At 41.7% G+C, this 18,184-nt stretch overlaps 1 protein-coding gene across 1 annotated transcript in view; it reads left to right on the top strand.

The window, feature by feature from the left end:
• PCCB (propionyl-CoA carboxylase subunit beta) overlaps window positions 1–18,184 on the top strand; it is a 70,088-nt gene that overhangs the window by 7,756 nt on the left and 44,148 nt on the right. The window contains 4 exon segments of the mRNA XM_034781028.1: window positions 1,136–1,255; window positions 4,955–5,023; window positions 12,906–12,962; window positions 14,912–15,025. Of these exon segments, the coding sequence (XP_034636919.1) occupies window positions 1,136–1,255; window positions 4,955–5,023; window positions 12,906–12,962; window positions 14,912–15,025 (360 nt within the window).

Here is an 18,184-nt window from a genome sequence, read left to right as displayed (position 1 = left end):
CATTACTCCTTGTCCAACCCAGGGACCCTATAAACAGCAGTCACATACTGCTTCCTTTAATTGGTTGCTGCTACATTCCCTGGGCTTTTTCCCAACTGGTCTCTTTTACCTCTAGTCATTAACTTAGGGCTAGAGCTCTTAGGTTCTCTTTCTCCTAGGTTTAACAAATGCTGCCCATCAAGTTCCTTTAACCAGAGCAGAGCACCCTTTCTTGCCCTAGCCTGGAACTGACTTGCTTAGGCCCTGCAGCACTTACCTTAGCCTGCTGGGCTCTGATAGGCTGCATAGAAACAGCCATTCTAGGCAGAACCAGGGGACCCACCTTCACTGCTCCTCCCTGGGACATTAGGGCCTCCAGGAGGGTACCATGAAGGGCCAGGAACACCCTTCACACTTCTGTTTTGGAAAACCTTGGCCTTGGCATTTTGGGGGGGGGAGGGGTAAGAGCTTCACAATAATTGATAACTACCTGGCATTGTTACTGAGAAACGGATCTCAGTACACCTGAACAGCCTATTGGACTCTACCAGCATGTCAAATGCTTTGAATATACTAATGCCAAAAGAAGGAGAGAGATAAAGAGTAAAGGTCTGTCTGAAATGCAGAGATGAGCCATCCAATTCTTTCTCTCTGTTTTTTTGTTTTCCTCTTTTGTTTGTTTGCACAACGTTGTTATAATTGTGATAAATGGTTTGAAATGAGTTAGTTGTGAAATGATTCCTTCCATGTGCTTTCTTCCATTAGAAAAATAATCCTAACATCAAAATAAACTGCTCAGAGTAAACAAAAACAGTCACCATACCACGCAGCTTTTTAACAAGACCTCTCAGGGAGCACCACCTCTGTCCTGATGTTCCCTCTAGTGATAATGGGATTTGCTTTCCAGCTGTCTGTTTTCTGTTTCCAGTTTATTTTGCATCGTGTTTGCCTTAACTGATATTGTGATTACTTTCCTTATTTTAAATATTGTGGGGAAGGGGTGAGGCACCTGCTTAGTGAAACAAATATGGGGATGCTTCTGGACTCTTTGATAAATATTAATCCCCACGTGTTTTCTTTTAGTGGTATTAAGTTATGCCTTGCAGGATTTTTAACCAAATGATGGTCCTGTTAAATGTTGTTTGCTGCATTTCAGGGAAAGCTGACAGCAAGGGAGCGAATTCTTCTGTTGCTGGACCCTGGCAGTTTTGTTGAGTATGACATGTTCGTGGAACACAGATGTGCAGACTTTGGGATGGAGTCTGATCAGAATAAGGTATTTCTGTTCAGTATCTCTCTTGTGCCTTTTAGTCCTTATGGTGATAAATTGTTCTTCTTATCTAGTGAGGGCAGGACAAGAATTAAAGGGCTTCAGTTGCAGCAAGGGAGATTTAGGTTAGACATTAGGAAAACTTCCTAAATGTAAAGGTAGATAAGCACTGGAACAAATTACCTAGGGAGATTGTGGGATCTCTGTCATTGGAGGTTTTAAGAACAGGTCAGACAACGCCTATCAGGAGTGTTTTAGATAATACATAGTCCTGCCTCAGTGTAGAGGACTGGAGTAGATGACCTGTCAAGCTCCCTTTCAGTCCTACAGTTCTATGGTTCTTAGGATTCTGTGCTCTAGCCCAGTGGCTCTCAACCTTTCCAGACTACTGTACCCCTTTCAGGAGCCTGATTTATTTTGCATACCCCAAGTTTCACCTCAGTTAAAAACTTACAAAATCAGACATAAACATACAAAAGTGTCACAGCACACTGTTACTGAAAAATTGCTTACTTTCTCATTTTTACCATATAATTGTAAAATAAATTGATTGGAATATAAATATTGTACTTGCATTTCAGTTTATAGTATGTAGAGCAGTATAAACAAGTCATTGTATGAAATTGTAGTTGGTATTGACTTCACTAATGCTTTTTATGTAACCTGCTTTAAAACTATGCAAATAGATGAGTTGATGTACCCCCTGGAAGACCTCTGTGTACCCCTGGTTGAGAACCACTGCTCTAGCTAACCCACCTATTCTCAAACAGGCTTTCTGCTTCTGATAGACTTTGCAAAGAGTTTCTTGGTATTTGTCTTTATGTGTTTGGTTGCTTTTCAGATTCCCTCTTTGCATTCCTAATTTCCATTTTACCTGCTATAGTTATGCTCCTTTCTGTTGGCTTCACTTGCGTTGATTTTACATTTTTTGAAGGATACCTGTTTGCTCAAATAACCTCTTGAATGTTGTCTCAACTTCATATTTAGCAGCTCCTCAAACCTCAGTGGTTAGAGCCCTGGCAATTGGTTACATTAGAAACAGAAACATAGGCGAACAAACTTTTGCATTTATATTGGGTTTGATGAAATCTGGTCTGTTTTGCAGGTCAGGTCATAATGGTCCTTTGTGGCCTTAAAATCTATGAAATGTGCATGTAAACCCTGGTAATTACTGTGGTGAGTGGTTGGTGAATGAAAATATGACAAAATGGAAAGTGTCCAATTCAATGTATGCACTTGTCAGATATGTGAAATAGTGTATGTTGTGGTGTATATGAAATAAATTTAAAAAAATTAAGAGTACATGTTTGCTACAAGTGTTTTAAAGAAAGTCAAAGAGCTAGCCCTGGTGGAAGCCACCAACTTAGCACGTTGAACTGGAGTTTGTTGAAGTGCTAAACCAGCTTTTCACAGCAGTAGCCTCTTCGGCAGGTGCAGAGAATCAACTTCTCTGTAGGAGAATAACTAAAAAATAGAAATGCAAACCAAGATTGAAATCTATTATTTAGATCAAGATTTGCTGATTTAAAGTGTGATTACAATTGGTGATTTATATCACTTTGATTTAGATCAGGGCTGAGCAAACTATTCTCCTGCCCTCTCCCTCTCGCAGCTCCCATTGGCCAGGAAAAGGGAACAGCGGCCAATGGGAGCTTCAGAGGAGGTACCCGCAGGCGAGGGCAGCACACGGGGCCCTCTCCCCCTCCCCCAGGGTCCGTAGGGACTTGGGGCCAGGGCAGGCAGTCAGCCTGCCTGCACGCTGCTGCCACCCCAGAGCCACTCCAGGTAAGTGGCGCATGGCCGGAGCCCGAACCCCTCCTACACCCCACTTCCCAACCCCCTGGCCATAGCCCCCTAACCCCCTGCCTTGAGCCCCCTGCCACACTCCAAACCTCCTCCTGCATCTCAACCCCCTGGCCATAACCCCCTAATCCCCTGCCTTGAGCTCCCTCCTGAACCCCAGCTCCCTGCCCTGAGCCCCCTGCCGCACTCTGCACCCCCTCCTGCACCCCAGCCCCCTGCCCTGAGCCCTCTGCCACACTCCACACCCCAACAACCCCCTGCCCTGAGCCCCCTCCTGCACCTCGCACCCCTCCTCCACCCCAACCCCTTGCCCTGAGCCCCTTCCTGCACACCACACTCCCTCCCGCATCCCAACCCCCTGTGCCAGCCCTATGTTCATGGCCCTGCATGCAATTTCTCCACCCAGATGTGGCCCTCGGGCCAAAAATTTGCCCAACCCTGATTTAGATCAATCCACCCTGGTATTAGAGCAACGGTGTCAAACTCATTATGTGGTGTGTACTTAATTATGGTCTGGGGTATGAATTTAGGACTGGGTACTTCCCTCGGTCCACAACAGATTACCATGTCAGTGGAAGGTTTATGCAAGAGACCAAAGGGAGTATGTGGCATTTATATAATAACCATTAGTTAGTGTTTATTAAATATAGTGCAGTAATGCCTAAAGGCTGTACTCTGTAGTTCCTTTACTCCACAGACAGACTGTGCAAATAGGTGGATTTAAAATCTGCAAACCCACAGTCTGCTGTCCATCATCAAAATGTCTCCCTGGGTCCTGGGCAAAGTTAAGATGGTTTGTGTATGTGACATCCAGCTTAAGGCACCTAGAACTGTGAGCCATTGCGTAACCCTTCTGCCTCAGCGAGTGAGTGCTTTGTGTTGCTAAACTGTGTCTCAGCTCCCAGCCACACCAGCTTGTCTGCGTTGCTAGCAAACTCTTCAAGACTCAGCCAATCTAAACCTTGCCTTGCAGATAACTATCTGAGAGCCCCAGTTCCTGAGTGCTGCCAAGACATCTTCCTGCAGTGTCCAGTCCTTCTCACTGGACACTTTCAGAAATGATTAGGTTTGCTGCCTCCAAAGAGACAGAGCACACGCCAGCTGTTAGGTTAACCCTGACTTCAATACCCAGTGCTGAGATGATTTTGTAATAGAAGAAGAAGTTTATTAGCGAAGAACAAAGATTTAAGTCACACCAAGCAAGGGAAAAAAGCTTGATAGCTTTTTAAACATATATGTAAATGTTCTTTCATTGTCCTCTGCCAGAAATCCCACCAATCAGATAGGTGAATCCCATTCCTTTGTCTAGAGTAAGCGTATGACGTAAATACTACCTCCCAAACCTATTTAAGAAAATATTTCCAGCATACATATATCATCTTTTGAATACAACCTGTACATGCATCACACAGTGATTTTCAGGATGTGGCCAGTTTATGTATGGTACCTTACGTGACACCTTTTAGATACATGTCATGACAACAGTGTGTTGAGGAAAATGAGTGCATCAGATCTGATATGGGTTACAGTATGGTGGTCCCTCAGCCAATTGGCACTGATGAGCTCCTAGGGTCACAATGTGCCCATAACTATGTTTCCTTACGTTCTAATGTTAGGGGTTTTTTTCAGTGTCACCTTAACACGTTAACTTTTTTGAAGTTTAAATAAAACTACAAGTTCTCAACATTTTTTCCGGATTAAGTTTTATTTATATTATAGTAGAACTCCAAATGTCCTTATCAGGATTGGGGGATGTTAGTGCCCAGCACAAACACAGAGGAAGAGACAGCCCCATTCCCAGATTAACAAATATTTTGTCTGTGAATTCAGAAGACGTTGACATCATTTTTTTAATGAACTTATTACTGTTCTGACCTATGTGTCCTTTGCTCTTTCATGCAGTATCCTGGAGACAGTGTGGTAACTGGCCAGGGCTGGATTAATGGGAGACTGGCTTATGTCTTCAGTCAGGTATTCTTTTGCTTTGTGTCAGTTACATGTTGTGAGCTTGACCTTTCAAATTTGCTAATCTTTTGTACATTTTGTCTAAATTGTTTGTCTTTTAGCATATCTAAATTATGTAAATTGTCCCTCGAGTTAATATTGTTCCAACATAATAACAGTGTGTTAATGCACAACATTTTGCGACACGTGGCAGCAGGGTAACAGAAATGTTCTAACAATGTGTAGCAATGGGTGAGGGGGCGGTTAGGCAAGGAGAGGCTCGCAGTGTTGATAAACTCCACTGTGTGAGAGATACGATCAGGAACATGAGTGGTGAGAATTTGGCCTAGAAGATGAGGAGACTAATGTTTATAGAGGACAGAGAGCTAATGGGAATCTTTCAGGATGAGGGAACTGTTCTCACCAATGGGTAAAAAGGCTTGATGGTGATACTTTAGCAGACTGGAGTTTTGAGATGACTTGAGTTGGGAGTTTCAGTAATCAAGTCATTAATTCGTGATCAAATGATTGAGCAGAGCATGGTGGGCTAGTGGCATGTGCAGGATTTGACACTGATCCTGCAATGGGATCTGTTTGGATGGACTGCTAAACCTTCATGGAGCCCTGCGAAATCAGTGGGGCACTGTGAATCACTGCAGTCTTCCTGCTCAAATCTGATTGCAGGATCAGGCCTTGTGTTTGTATAATAGCTGGAATTTGGGATTGAGGATGCTCAGGCAAACTTGATTGCTTTTCCAGTTAGAACAACAAAATTTGTTAAAGGGACTACAGTAGATGGAATATTTGGATTTTTCCTTGAAAATATTTTTTTATTTAGGTATAAAATACCAGCTTTTGGCCTCTGAGGCAGTGTTTTGATTTTTTTTTTCCTCATAGTTTTTGCAGCAGTTCTTAGTGCTACTTTCTTCTCAGACTTCATGGCACACCCTCATGTCCTGAGATTCTTCAAGGCAGTCCTAAGGAAACCTCGTAGGCAGCATCTTGTCTTAGTGGAATCTATTGTATTAATTTAAATGGAATAAAGGGGCCCAAAGAGTCAAAGGTGTTAACATAACCCAGTTACTGCCCAACATTAAACACTGTTAAACAAAGTTCAGGGTTTGGTATACAGAGACTTCAGCCCGCTTTGTATCAATGTAAACACACTATATTAAAATCCTTTTAACCTGTAAACAGTTAAAGCATTTAAAATGTGAAGTATTAAATAAGGTTTTTATTTTAGCAGCATCCCCTTTTCCCTTTCCCTTTAGCTGGAGAGTTTTTAGAAAGAAGAAACCCCTTTGTTTGATAATGTCTTAAATGCTATTTAAAATGGTAATAACTGTCCTTTTGGGTCCAAGAGAAGAAGTTAGTTGAAATGGGCTGAAGTTGCTGCTACTACTGTTAAAGTCCAATCTCATTTCCTAAGAAGACAAAACAAGACAAGCACCCACAAGAGGGGCGAGAAAAGAGAAGCAAAGATAGAAAATTGCAGCTTTGGTCTTTGGAGTGAGTTGACTCTTGTTTGCAACTTACTGCTGCAAAAACATAGGCACAGCACATGGTCTTATAAGCCACTCTGAGACCTGACAAACTTGTACCAGCATCGAGCTTTTATTTGCCCCTTTCTGATCACAGGCGTACAGACCCATTTTGGCTCATAGATTTTTTGGTTCTACACTTTTTTTATTTACCAACCATGATCTTAACACAATCCTTGAATTTATCAGTAGGCCTTTTTATTTTGAATAATGCGGTCTTTCTGTCTCACCTTTTTCCCATCAGTATTTGTTGTAATAGTTTATTGTGACATTTTATGAATTTACACTCACTTTTCACAGTTGAGCTCGCAATTAGGGTGAATTATGTATCACAAAATAATCCCTCTCTTTTATGAACCAGTTTTGCCTAGGATCAGACATTGGTTCATAAAATTATAATTACAAAAATAAAATCCTGATTTCATTTTAAGCATGTAGAAAAAAGGAAAAGAAAAAGGTACTTACCGTATATACTCGTTCATAAGCTGAATTTTTTTAGTAAAAAAGAGAAGCACCAGAGAAGGGGGTTGGCTTATGAACGGTATAGAGAGGGAGAGATGGGACACAGCCCCTTCCCCCCCCAAACCTCCCCAACAGAGGGAGCAAGGAGAGACAGCACAGCTGGCAGAGACAGAAGGGAAGAGGCAGGGCCAGAGTCTCTCCGCTTCAGGCCACGCTGCTCTCCCCCCTGCCTCCGAAGCAGCTCCGGGGCTGGCAGGCTGCAGCCATGCCGTTCAGCCCGCGCCGCCCCCCCCCCAGCACGCTGTGGCCGCGCTGCCCAGCCCAGCCTGCTGGAACCTGCTGCAGCCGCGCTGCCCGGTCTGGCCCGCTGGAGCAGGCTGAGGTCACGCTGCCCAGCCTGCAGGAGCAGCTCCAGCCAGGTCAGAGACATCCTCCCCTGGCCCTCCCCAGATAAGGTGGGAAGGGATGGGATGGGAAGAGTGTGAGGGTCCTGGGGTAGGGGTGGGGTCATGTGGGGGATGGTCACAGGGGTTACTCCCCTGACTCACAGCTTCTCCCCTGCCAAAAAATTTCCCCACCAGTTGCTTTCCCGGCCCGTCAGGGTAAGCAGCTGGCGCCCCGGGACCAGTAGCATAGCTGGGGGGGGGGAGTGGCCGCTCCCCACTGAGCACCTTCCCCAAAAGTGGCACCTTTTTAATTTGTACACTCACCCCAGCAGTCCGGGTCTTCGGCAGCAATTCGGTAGCGGGTCCTTCAGCCACTCCGGGTGTTTGGCGGCAAGTCCTTCAGTCTTCAGCAGCAAGACTTGGGTTTTTCTTTTTTTTTTTCCTCTTCGCTGCTTCAGCGCTTTTTTTTAATGTGTTAGCTCCCCTTGCTGGTAAAACCTGGCTACACCACTGGCCGGGACACTGTTTACTTAGGTTTACCTCTGTGCCTGTGGATGCTCGAGGTAAACAAACCATCTCGGCCCACCAGCGGCTAATCCTGATGGCCCAGGAACCAAAGTTTGCTGACCCCTGAATTATAGGGTCGGCTTATGAACGGGTAATACAAATTTTCCATTTTTACTTATCCATCTTGGGGGGGTTGGCTTATAAACGAACCAGCTTATGATAGAGTATATGTAGTTATATTTTACCATTTGCAAATTTCTTATTCCAAAACTGGGATTTAGAAATTTTACTTGATTAAATATTACAAAAAGTACAGATAAGACTTTTAAATGTTAACAGCGTTTAAGAGCTTACGACTCACTTTGTCTCTAAAAACAAAACTTAAAACTGCTCCTGTTATATGTTTGTAAGATGTTTGAGAACAAACCAGTTTTTATTATTTCCTTGGCTGTACATCCAGGATGGGTAAAGATGAAACCCCTCCCCACGATTTTGTTTTGCACTGCTTACATAGTTAAACCTGTACATTTACACAAACTGAAAATTTTATGCATCTAATGGTTAAAATAGCTTACTCGGAGAAAATTTTTAGCCCTGATGACATTTTCAGCTAAGTGTGTTGCCTTCTTTAAAAAGAAGCAACAAAATGATTTTCTTTGGAACCACTTTTGCATTCATGAACTATTTGCAACACCCAAAGGAGGTACAAATTCTCCAGCTTTTTAGTCTGTTACAGACCTTACCCATCTGTTTCGCCACCAACATTTGTGAGAACAACATGGCCATTGTAGCACCTCAGCCTATAATGGAGATATAACCTGCAATACTAGCCCTGTGCTGTGTTACGTGCACAAAACAGCTACAGTTATTGACATCAAAAACAAAACAGGGGAAAAATATAGCAAATTGCTAAACCAAAAACCAGTCACAAAAGGGTTTGGTGCTGCAATAGTCTTTGGTTGTGGTGGTTTGAAATTTAATTTACAATTAATGCAGATGGCGTTTTGTTAACAATGGGGAGAAGGAGGGTTACCCTTGGAGTTGTTTTAGTAAAGGGCTGCTTTAGCAACTTAATCTTTAATATTTAAAACTTCATTTTTGCCACTTTTTTTCCCCCTCTTAAAAATATCTTTTTATTAAACCTTCTAAATTATTACTAATGACAGGAACAACAAACTTTAAAAGAAAAGAAAAAAACCAAAACAAAACATTTGTTAAAATATTTAAAAAAAAACCCTGAACCTTTAAAACAATTAACAATTTAAAACAATTTTTTTTAAGTTAAAAACATTAACAGCTTACTTTGAAGGCTTATTTTAAATAACTTTACACATTTAAGGATTTTAAACAAGCTTTTCTTTTAAACTAACTTTGAAACCTTCTCAGCATGTATTTAATCCTTTAGGCTTACTCAGGGACAGCAAACATGTTGTATTAATTTAGATGGAATAAAGGGGCCCAAAGAGACAAAGGTGCTAACATAAGCCACTCACTGTCCAGCATTAAAGTGCGTCAAACAAAGTTCAGGGTTTGGTATAAAGAGACCTCAGCCTGCTTATTACCATGGCAAATACACCATTAAATATCCTTTTAACAATTGTTTTAAAGTTCGGGTTTTTTAAAACCTTCTAGTGTCCTTAGAAGACAAAACAAGGCGAACATACAAAAGAAAGAGAGAATAGTAAAGATAGAGAATTTCAGCGTCTGTCTCTGGAGTTGACTCTTAGTTGCAATCTTACTGCTGAAAAAACACAGGCACAGCACAGGTTCTTAAAAGCCACCCCAAAACTTGGCAAACTTGAACCAGCATCGAGGTTTTTAGGGCATTGCTTTTAGTTGCCTCTTCCAGGTCACAGGCTTACAGCAGTATTGCAAAATATAGTCTTATTAGATTCTTACTAGACAGAGGGACTAAAGAGACGGCCAGGAAAGAAGAAAAAATAAGGTTGGGGGGAGAACACATGGAATAGGGAAACAGTTGCACATCCCAGATGGTGTTTGGGATTCAGCTGGAGCTGGTGGGGGTGGCAAAGTCATTTGGGTTCTTTTGGTCTGGTCAGACACTTTTCAAACTTGGGACAAAAAAAATCCAGAGTCCCAATAAATGGTGGAGGTGGCAGCCATAATGGTGAAGCTCGCTCCAGTAGCTAGTTTTTCTCCCCAAAGCCTCTTTCTTTAAAAAACCCCCAAAGGGCAAAATATCCCGTTCTCCTCATTATTTTGTCCACCTATTTGTTGCCAGCACAGAGTGCCCGAGGCAAAGCAACAGCGGGGTTTGTTGCCCGGTGTGCTTCGCGCCAATAAACACATCAGGGGGAGAAGCAAACAAAGTTTATTTGGGATCCCAAAGCGGTGCTAGGAGACAGGCACGTCTCAGATCAAGCACACTAACAGAAACAGTTTTTCTTTTTTTTATACATTTTGCAGTTAAGCCCCCCCCCCTTCCCCCCTTACCCCCCCCTTTCTCCCCCCCCCCCCATTCCTCCCTCTACCCCTCCCGTCCCTGGTAATAGTTACTAAGCAAATAACGATTGCATTTAAGCAGTTAAGTCATTCTTGGCTTCTATAAGCCTAGCTTGTTAGTAACTTCTTTAAACCGTTATCTTGTCCTTTTTCCCTTCAGCCAGAAACATGCAGGCCTCATTATTACCGCTTGAGCAGGGGGTTGCACACAGATAACTGGTTGCTTACATATTCCAATTGCACCTGGCTTTTGAGGTTGATTAGAGTTTAAACATGGAAGGATAGAGTTTGGTTCACTTAGGCCTAGTGCAGGAAGGTCTTCATTGACACTTAGTGGCCTTTCACCCTCCCGAGTTACCTAGGGTGATGCCTAGTGAGGTCAACATATTCAACCTAGTTTTCGACACCCATTTTGGCTCATTAATTTTTGGTTCCACACTTTTCTTGTTTACCAATCATGGTGTCAACACAGTCCTTGGGTTATATCATGAGGCCTTTTTGTCTAGATTAATGCAGTCTTTCTGTCTCGCTTTTGCACCTTTTCCCATCAACGTTTGTTGTGATAAGTGATTGTGACATCTCGTGAATTTACACTCACTTTTCACAGCTAATCTCACAATTAGGGTAAATTTGTAGGCCCAATTATCACAAGAAGTCTTAAATCTAGTTATAAAAGCATTGACTAAACCTTAATTGATGTCTATATTTGACAGTAAAGATAAACTATCACTGTAACAGGCCAGGCCTTCCTTGGGTGTCCCCTCGTGACAGGAAGTTGCCCTGCAGGCTCCCAGCCTCAGTCCCTCCCCCAGGGTCCCTCCTGGTACTTCTCCAAAACACTCTCGGGCTCAGAACACCTTTGTCATGGGGTAGTTGATTATTATACATGTCTCAAAGACATTAGTAGTGAATTCCCATCTTGTAACTCAGACAGCTCTGTCTCAGCATCCTTTTTCACTCTCAATCTTCCTTTAAACTGAGCGATCCTGGGTTTATCCCCATTGTGCTCTAATGGCATCCAAAGGTTCAAATGAAGCAATAACACAACCAATGGCTGCCTGCCCTGGGCTAAATAAGACTCATGTCCATCCTGGGTTGTTTCCCAGCTCCCTGCCACACTTCTGGCTCCAGAGTCTCCATCTTGTGCTGTCCATGCCTCCCTGCTTCTGTTCGGTCTCTCCTTTTTCCTAGCTCCCAAGCCTCCTTATGTAGCTCCTGTTCCCAGGTGCTGTCCCTCCACCTAACCAGGACCAGCCAGGGTGCACCTGTTCAGTCAGAAGAGGACTGAGACCCTCTCCATTAATGGGGCTCAGTCACCCTGTGATAATTACCTTAGCCAGAAGAGTCATTACTGTGCGAGCTTGGGCAAGTCACTTCTCTCTGTGCCTCTGTTTTCCCTTTCCCACTTCGTTTGACTTGTTTTATTTAGGTTGTAAGCTCTTTGGGGCCGGGGCCATATCTTGTTATGTGTGTTTACATCTTGCTGTTTCCTAGTGCAATAGGGTCCTGATCACAGCTGGGGTCTCGAGGTGCTACTGTAATACAGACAATGATAGTAAAAGAGGAAAAGATACTCTTGTTGAAAGGGAGAGAAAATAAAAGCAAGGGAGACACAGTACATTCATAAATTATTTTTAATGTAAAGTTTAATGGTATAATACACACAAAATAGATGTCTGATGTGCAAAAAGTTGTATTTTTGAGGAAAACCAAGAGCCTGATTAATAATCAAGGTGATGAGGAATGGAGATGGGAAAGCAAAATAAAATAGAATGGGAGGGGAAACACGGGTGGAAATACAGTGGGATGGGGAGGGGGGGTGAAGAGTTTGCTTTTGCATCATGTCTTGGGGCCTGAAACTCTAGTTACGTCCCTCTGAAACTGACGTGCAGGTAGTCATTTTTACTGAACTTTCTAGGCTTGGGGAAACCCTTTCTTCATGAGCAACACAAGTGTGATCCTTGATGCTGTTACAGGGAGTGAAGTCAAAGATGAGATCCTTGCTCAACTCATCTCTCACACCTAGCAGCAGTATAGGATTGTGCCTGTGATAATCTGGCTCAGATTGTCTCCATAGCTCAGGTGGGGAGTGGGAAACTAACTAGCTTATGTCAAGTAACACTGCTGCTTCTACTGGCTGTTGGGAAGACACTGTACACGGGAGCGGCAGAACTGGAGCAGTCGCCTATAGACTTGTCCTGACAGAATTAAAGTTTACTGTTCAGTAGCAACAGTTCACATCAGGGTGAGGCAAGTTTTCAGGTTGATTTGAGAATTGCTTTCTAGGGATATCCTCATTCTAGAAAACAGAGGTCAGTCTAGGCTGCATAAATCTCAGAATGCAAGGTCAGATTCTGATCTCACATTAGTTCTATGCCAGAGTAACTCTACTGGAGTTACTACTGATTTATACCAATGTAACTGAGAAAGAGGATCAGGTCTCAAGTGTATGACCCCAACACTATCTAGAAAAGACTAACGCAAGGATATAATTTTATTTGGCAATTGAACTGTTTCTAGGCGCAATTTTAAAATTTGTTTTTCTTCCAGGATTTTACTGTATTTGGAGGGAGTTTGTCTGGTGCTCACGCCCAAAAGATCTGCAAGGTAAACATTTTAGAGGAAAAAAGAGCAAGTTGCCAGTGCCTCTCTGGCAATATGTTGTGCTACTGCCTTGAGTAACCAGATCTGAGAATGGCTTGGACAAGGGTGGATAAAAATCAAAGTTTTAAAAAAAATAAAATGAAAAAAAGACCGATTTTTTTTTTTTTTAATTTAAATCGGATTTTTGATATTTTTTTCCTCAAAAAGAATTTTAGCTAAAGATAGTTTTAATTAAGATACATTATAGTTCAAAGATATCTCATCATGGAATAGGGAATATAAATTCTGATTCTATAGTATGAGACAATATATTCAAGTAATGTTTAAGAAAAGTTTTGTAAATGAGTTCCAATAGTTCATGGATTAGGTACCCAATCTTATGGGGTTCCACAGGCTTCTGTATAGATTATTTAGGTTAATCTTTCTATCTACCCAATGGGACTCAATGCTCAGTCTAGAAGATACCATCAGAGATGCTTAGTTCTCAAACTGTGGATTTGTGTTTTCAGAGGTAACATGGTTGTTAACAGCAAAAATGTTTTAAAATAAATAAATAATATATAGAGGTGAGAAATAACAGACCTCAACTCTATTGTCCCTCTGCAAATTTGTGTACACAGAGTCAATCCCTTACCTCTCTCTAAAAGTGCAAAGTTTCAAAAAGTTTCAATGAATAGAAGATTGTTGGGGGCAGAATAGATCTGGACAAGGAGAAGAAGTCTGGAGATAAATGTGAGAAGCGAGGGACATGTGCTTGTTTTGTTAAAATATTATATGTTTGCTGTTGAAGAAAAAAATCCAGAATACATAACGTTGTTTTAGTTAAATAAAACAATTTAAATGTCTGTCTGGTGATGTTCTCCTCCTAATACAGCATGGCAAGAAAATCCTCCAAATATTAATGATTGAATTGAATTGGAGATAGCTCACCTTCAAATGACTTCATAAATATCTGCTTCAATTACCTTTGGTAAATGAAATAACCAAACAATCATTCATTTTCTGATATAGCTGTAAAACTAATCTGAAAAGTTTTCAAAATAAATCACTGTTTAAAAATGTATAGTGTGTATCTTCTAAAAATGAAACCTAGATCTATCTCTGAGTTGTAAAGAGTATGTATTAAGGTTATAACAACCAACAAGAATGCACTTTTATGTAGAAAACCATGATTAAATTAGTCTTCCTGACTAATGATTTAAATCATGGTTTAAATCAATTTGATTGAAATCAAATCCACCTGGCTTGGACTCTGCTGTATGTTGTTAGCAAGTTGAAAGTTGCTGTCAGTGCTTTGGGAATCAACTGGCCCAGAAGAATACATCACTGCTCTTATTCAGCCCTTGTCATCTTCTATTTTTGTACATTATTTCTTTTCCTGGTCAGTTCTTAATATAGTTAAAATTTATTATTCACTTCTCCCTTGTGTGTGTTTACAACATGGGGTCTAATTACATGATCGTGCCATATTTATTGCATAGGCTGGGCAGTGAGCACTGCAAGGCAGTGTGTACGTAGAAGATAAGGCAGGGGGCGCTTGCATTCAGCCCAGGTTGGATGATGCACTGTGAGGCAGGGGACTCTCATGAACACTGAGGATAAAAATATTGAACCACTGACTCACTGAATATGAACCATTTAATTTGCATACAGAACGAGACCAAAGGTTGTAACTGATCATGTAATTGAATACTATGATAATCCATACACCAAAGGGCAGAGTTAAGGTTACACACGTGACTTTAATTGTGGCATTCCCTGACTTTTGGGCAGTTCCCTTTGTAACTTCATAATTTTTGTGTGGAATATGTAGTAATTTTACTTTGTTGGAGATTTTGGTGGGGCAAAGGCACAATAGTAAGTTTAATTTACCTGTGGCGATTTTCAGCTTGAGCTGGGCTGGTAGTGATTGTTCATCTTGTCTAATCAGCAGTTTGTGTGTTTATCTCCAGATCATGGATCAGGCTGTCATGGTTGGGGCTCCTGTAATTGGGTTGAATGACTCTGGAGGAGCCCGTATCCAGGAAGGAGTAGAGTCTTTGGCTGGCTATGCTGATATCTTCTTGGTAAGTGGCCTATTAGATGAGATCTACTGATGAAAAACACTATATAAGATTTGTTATTATTATACAATGGATTTTTAAATTAGAAGAGAGGAAGGGACAATTTACTAAATATAATAAAATACCTTCTGAGTCACATTAAGGTCTAGATTCCCATGTATATGCTGGAATGTAGGTCCGAAAAGCAGAACTTTCTTTAAATGAGATCTACTCCTGGATCTCTGCTTCCTTGTATCATACAGGTGGAGCTAGCCTAGCTGTTAAGGCTTTGTTCCCTAGCTTGGCAGTGCATGACACTCCCTAATCATAATTGTGCACATCCTCACCTCTGACCTGGAATCTAGTCAGTTTCTTCTTGTTCATAGTTATTGAATACAAATGTGGCAAGGAGCATCTTATAGCAGACACTCTTTCAAGTGCCTCTGTAAACGGTAAAAGCAAAGAGATGCAGGAAGAGACATTCTACAATATATTAGAACCAAGAGGAAGACCGAGGTCAGAGTAGGCACCGTACTCAATGAGGGGGGAGGGAAACAATAACTGAAAATGTGAAAATGGCAGAAGTGCTAAATGACTTTTTTGTTTCAGTTTTTACCAAAAAGATTATGAGTGATTTGATGTCTAACAAAGTGAATGCCAGTGAAAATGAGGTAGGATCAGAGGCTAAAATAGGGAAAGAACAAGTTAAAAATTACATAGACAAGTTAGATGTCTTCAAGTCACCAGGACCTGATGAAATACATCCTAGAATACTCAAGGAGCTGACTGAGATGATATTTAAGCCATTAGCAATTATCTTTGAAAAGTCATAGAAGACAGGAGAGATTCCAGAGGACTGGAAAAGGCCAAATATAGTACCAATCTATAAAGAGGGGAATAAGGACAACCCGGGAAATTAGAGACCAGTCAGCTTAACTTCAGTACTCAGAAAGATAATGGAGCAAATAATCAAGCAATCAATTTGCAGACACCTAGAAGATGAGGTGATAATTAACAGTCGGCATGGCTTTGTCAAGAACAAGTCATATCAAACCAACCTAATAGCTTTCTTTGACAGGGTAACAAGCCTTTGTGGATTGAGTGAAGCAGTAGATGTTGTATATCTTGACTTTAGTAAGGCTTCTGATGCTGTCTCACATGACCCTCTCATAAATAAACTAGGAAAATACTACCTAGATGGAGCTACTATAAGGTGGGTGCATAACTGGTTGGAGGACGGTTCCCAGAGAGTATCATCAGTTGTTCACAGTCAAGCTGGAAGGGCATATCAAGTGGGGTCCCACAGGTATCAGTCCTGGGTCCAATTTTGTTCATCTAAATCTTCATCAGTGATTTAGATAATGGCATGGAGAGTACACTTATAAAGTTTGCAGACAATACCAAGCTAGGAGGGGTTGCAAGTGCTTTGGCGGATAGGATTAAAATTCAAAATGAACTGGACAAACTGAGAAATGGTCTGAAGTAAATAGGATGAAATTCAGTAAGGACAAATGCAAAGTGCTCCATTTAGGAAGGAACAATCAGTTGCACACATACAAAACGGGAAATGACTTCATAGGAAGAAGTACTGCAGAAAAGGATCTGGGTGTCATAGTGGATCACAAGCTAAATATGAGTCAACAGTATAACACCTTCGCAAAATAAAAAAAGCAAACATCATTCTGGGATGTATCAGCAGGAGTGTTGCAAGACACAAGAAGTAATTCTTCTTTTCTACTCAGTGCTACTTACGCCTCAACTGGAGTATTGTGTCCAGTTCTGAGTGTCACATTTCAGGAAAGATGTAGACAAATTGGATTAAGTCCAGAGAAGAACAAAAATGATTAAAGGTCTAGAAAACATGACCTATGAGGGAAGATTAAAAAAATTGAGTTTATTTAGTCTGGAAAAGAGAAGACTGAGAGGGGACATAACAGTTTTCAAGTACATAAAAGGTTGTTACACAGAGGAGGGGAAATAATTGTTCTTCTTAACCTCTGAGGATAGGACAAGAAGCAATGGGCTTAAATTGCAGCAAAGGGAGGTTCAGGTTGGACATTAGGAAAAACTTCCTAACTGTCAGCGTGGTTAAGCACTGGAATAAATTGCCTACGGAGATTGTGGAATCTCCATCATTGGAGGTTTTTAAGGGCAGGCTAGACAAACGCCTGTCACAAATGTTCTAGATAATACTTAGTACTGCCATGAGTGCAAGGGACTGGACTAGATGACCTCTCGAGGTCCTTTCCAGTTCTACAATTCTATAAGAGGAGTTTGAAGTAAATATGATGCAAGTACTGCCCACATCTGAAAATACCTGACAAGTTCAAATGAGAAACACAAAATGCAGCTTGAGAAAGTACCTCTTTATATTCAGTGGTATCACTCAATAACAGACCTAAAAGTTGCAATTCTTCAACAAAAAAGTTTCAAAAACAGACTCCAACGTGAAACTGCAAAACTGGAATTAATTTGCAAACTGGATACCATCAGATTAGGCCTGAATAAAGACTGGGAGTGGTTGAGTCATTACAAAACCTAAACCTAATTTCCCCAATACTAATTTCCCCCTACTGTTACTCGCACCTTCTTGCAGGGGGCTGGACTCGATGACCTTTCAGGGTCCCTTCCAGTTCTATAAGATAGGTATATCTCCATATTTTTTTGTCAACTGTCCCGGGCCTGTTCCATGGGGTGCCCCGTTCTGCATGGCATCCCATCCCCCGCCTGTTCTGTGGGGTGCCCCGTTCTGCATGGCGTCCCGTCCCCCGGCCGTTCCGTGGGGTGCTCGGGGGGAGGGATAGCTCAGTGGTTTGAGCATTGGCCTGCTAAACCCAGGGTTGTGAGTTCAATCCTTGAGGGGGCCACCTAGGGATCTGGGGCAAAATTGGTACTTGGTCCTGCTAGTGAAGGCAGGGGGCTGGACTTGATGACCTTTCAAGGTCCCTTCCAGTTCTAGGAGATAGGATATCTCCATTAATAAAAAAAAAAAAAGAAATGGGCCACTCTCGTTACCACTTCAAAAGTTATTATTCCTCCCTTGGTATCCTGCTGTTAGTTAATTATCTCGTTAGACTGACCTTACACTTGGTAAGGCAACTCCCGTCCTTTCATGTATTTATAGCTGCTCCTGTATTTTTCCACTCCATGCATCTGATGAAGTGGGTTCTAGCCCACAAAAGC

Source organism: Trachemys scripta, chromosome 9 (genome assembly GCF_013100865.1).
Source record: "Trachemys scripta elegans isolate TJP31775 chromosome 9, CAS_Tse_1.0, whole genome shotgun sequence".
Taxonomy (NCBI): Eukaryota; Metazoa; Chordata; order Testudines; family Emydidae; genus Trachemys; species Trachemys scripta.
The sequence above is the reverse complement of the archived record's forward strand: the minus strand, read 5'-3'. Positions and strand labels throughout refer to the sequence as shown.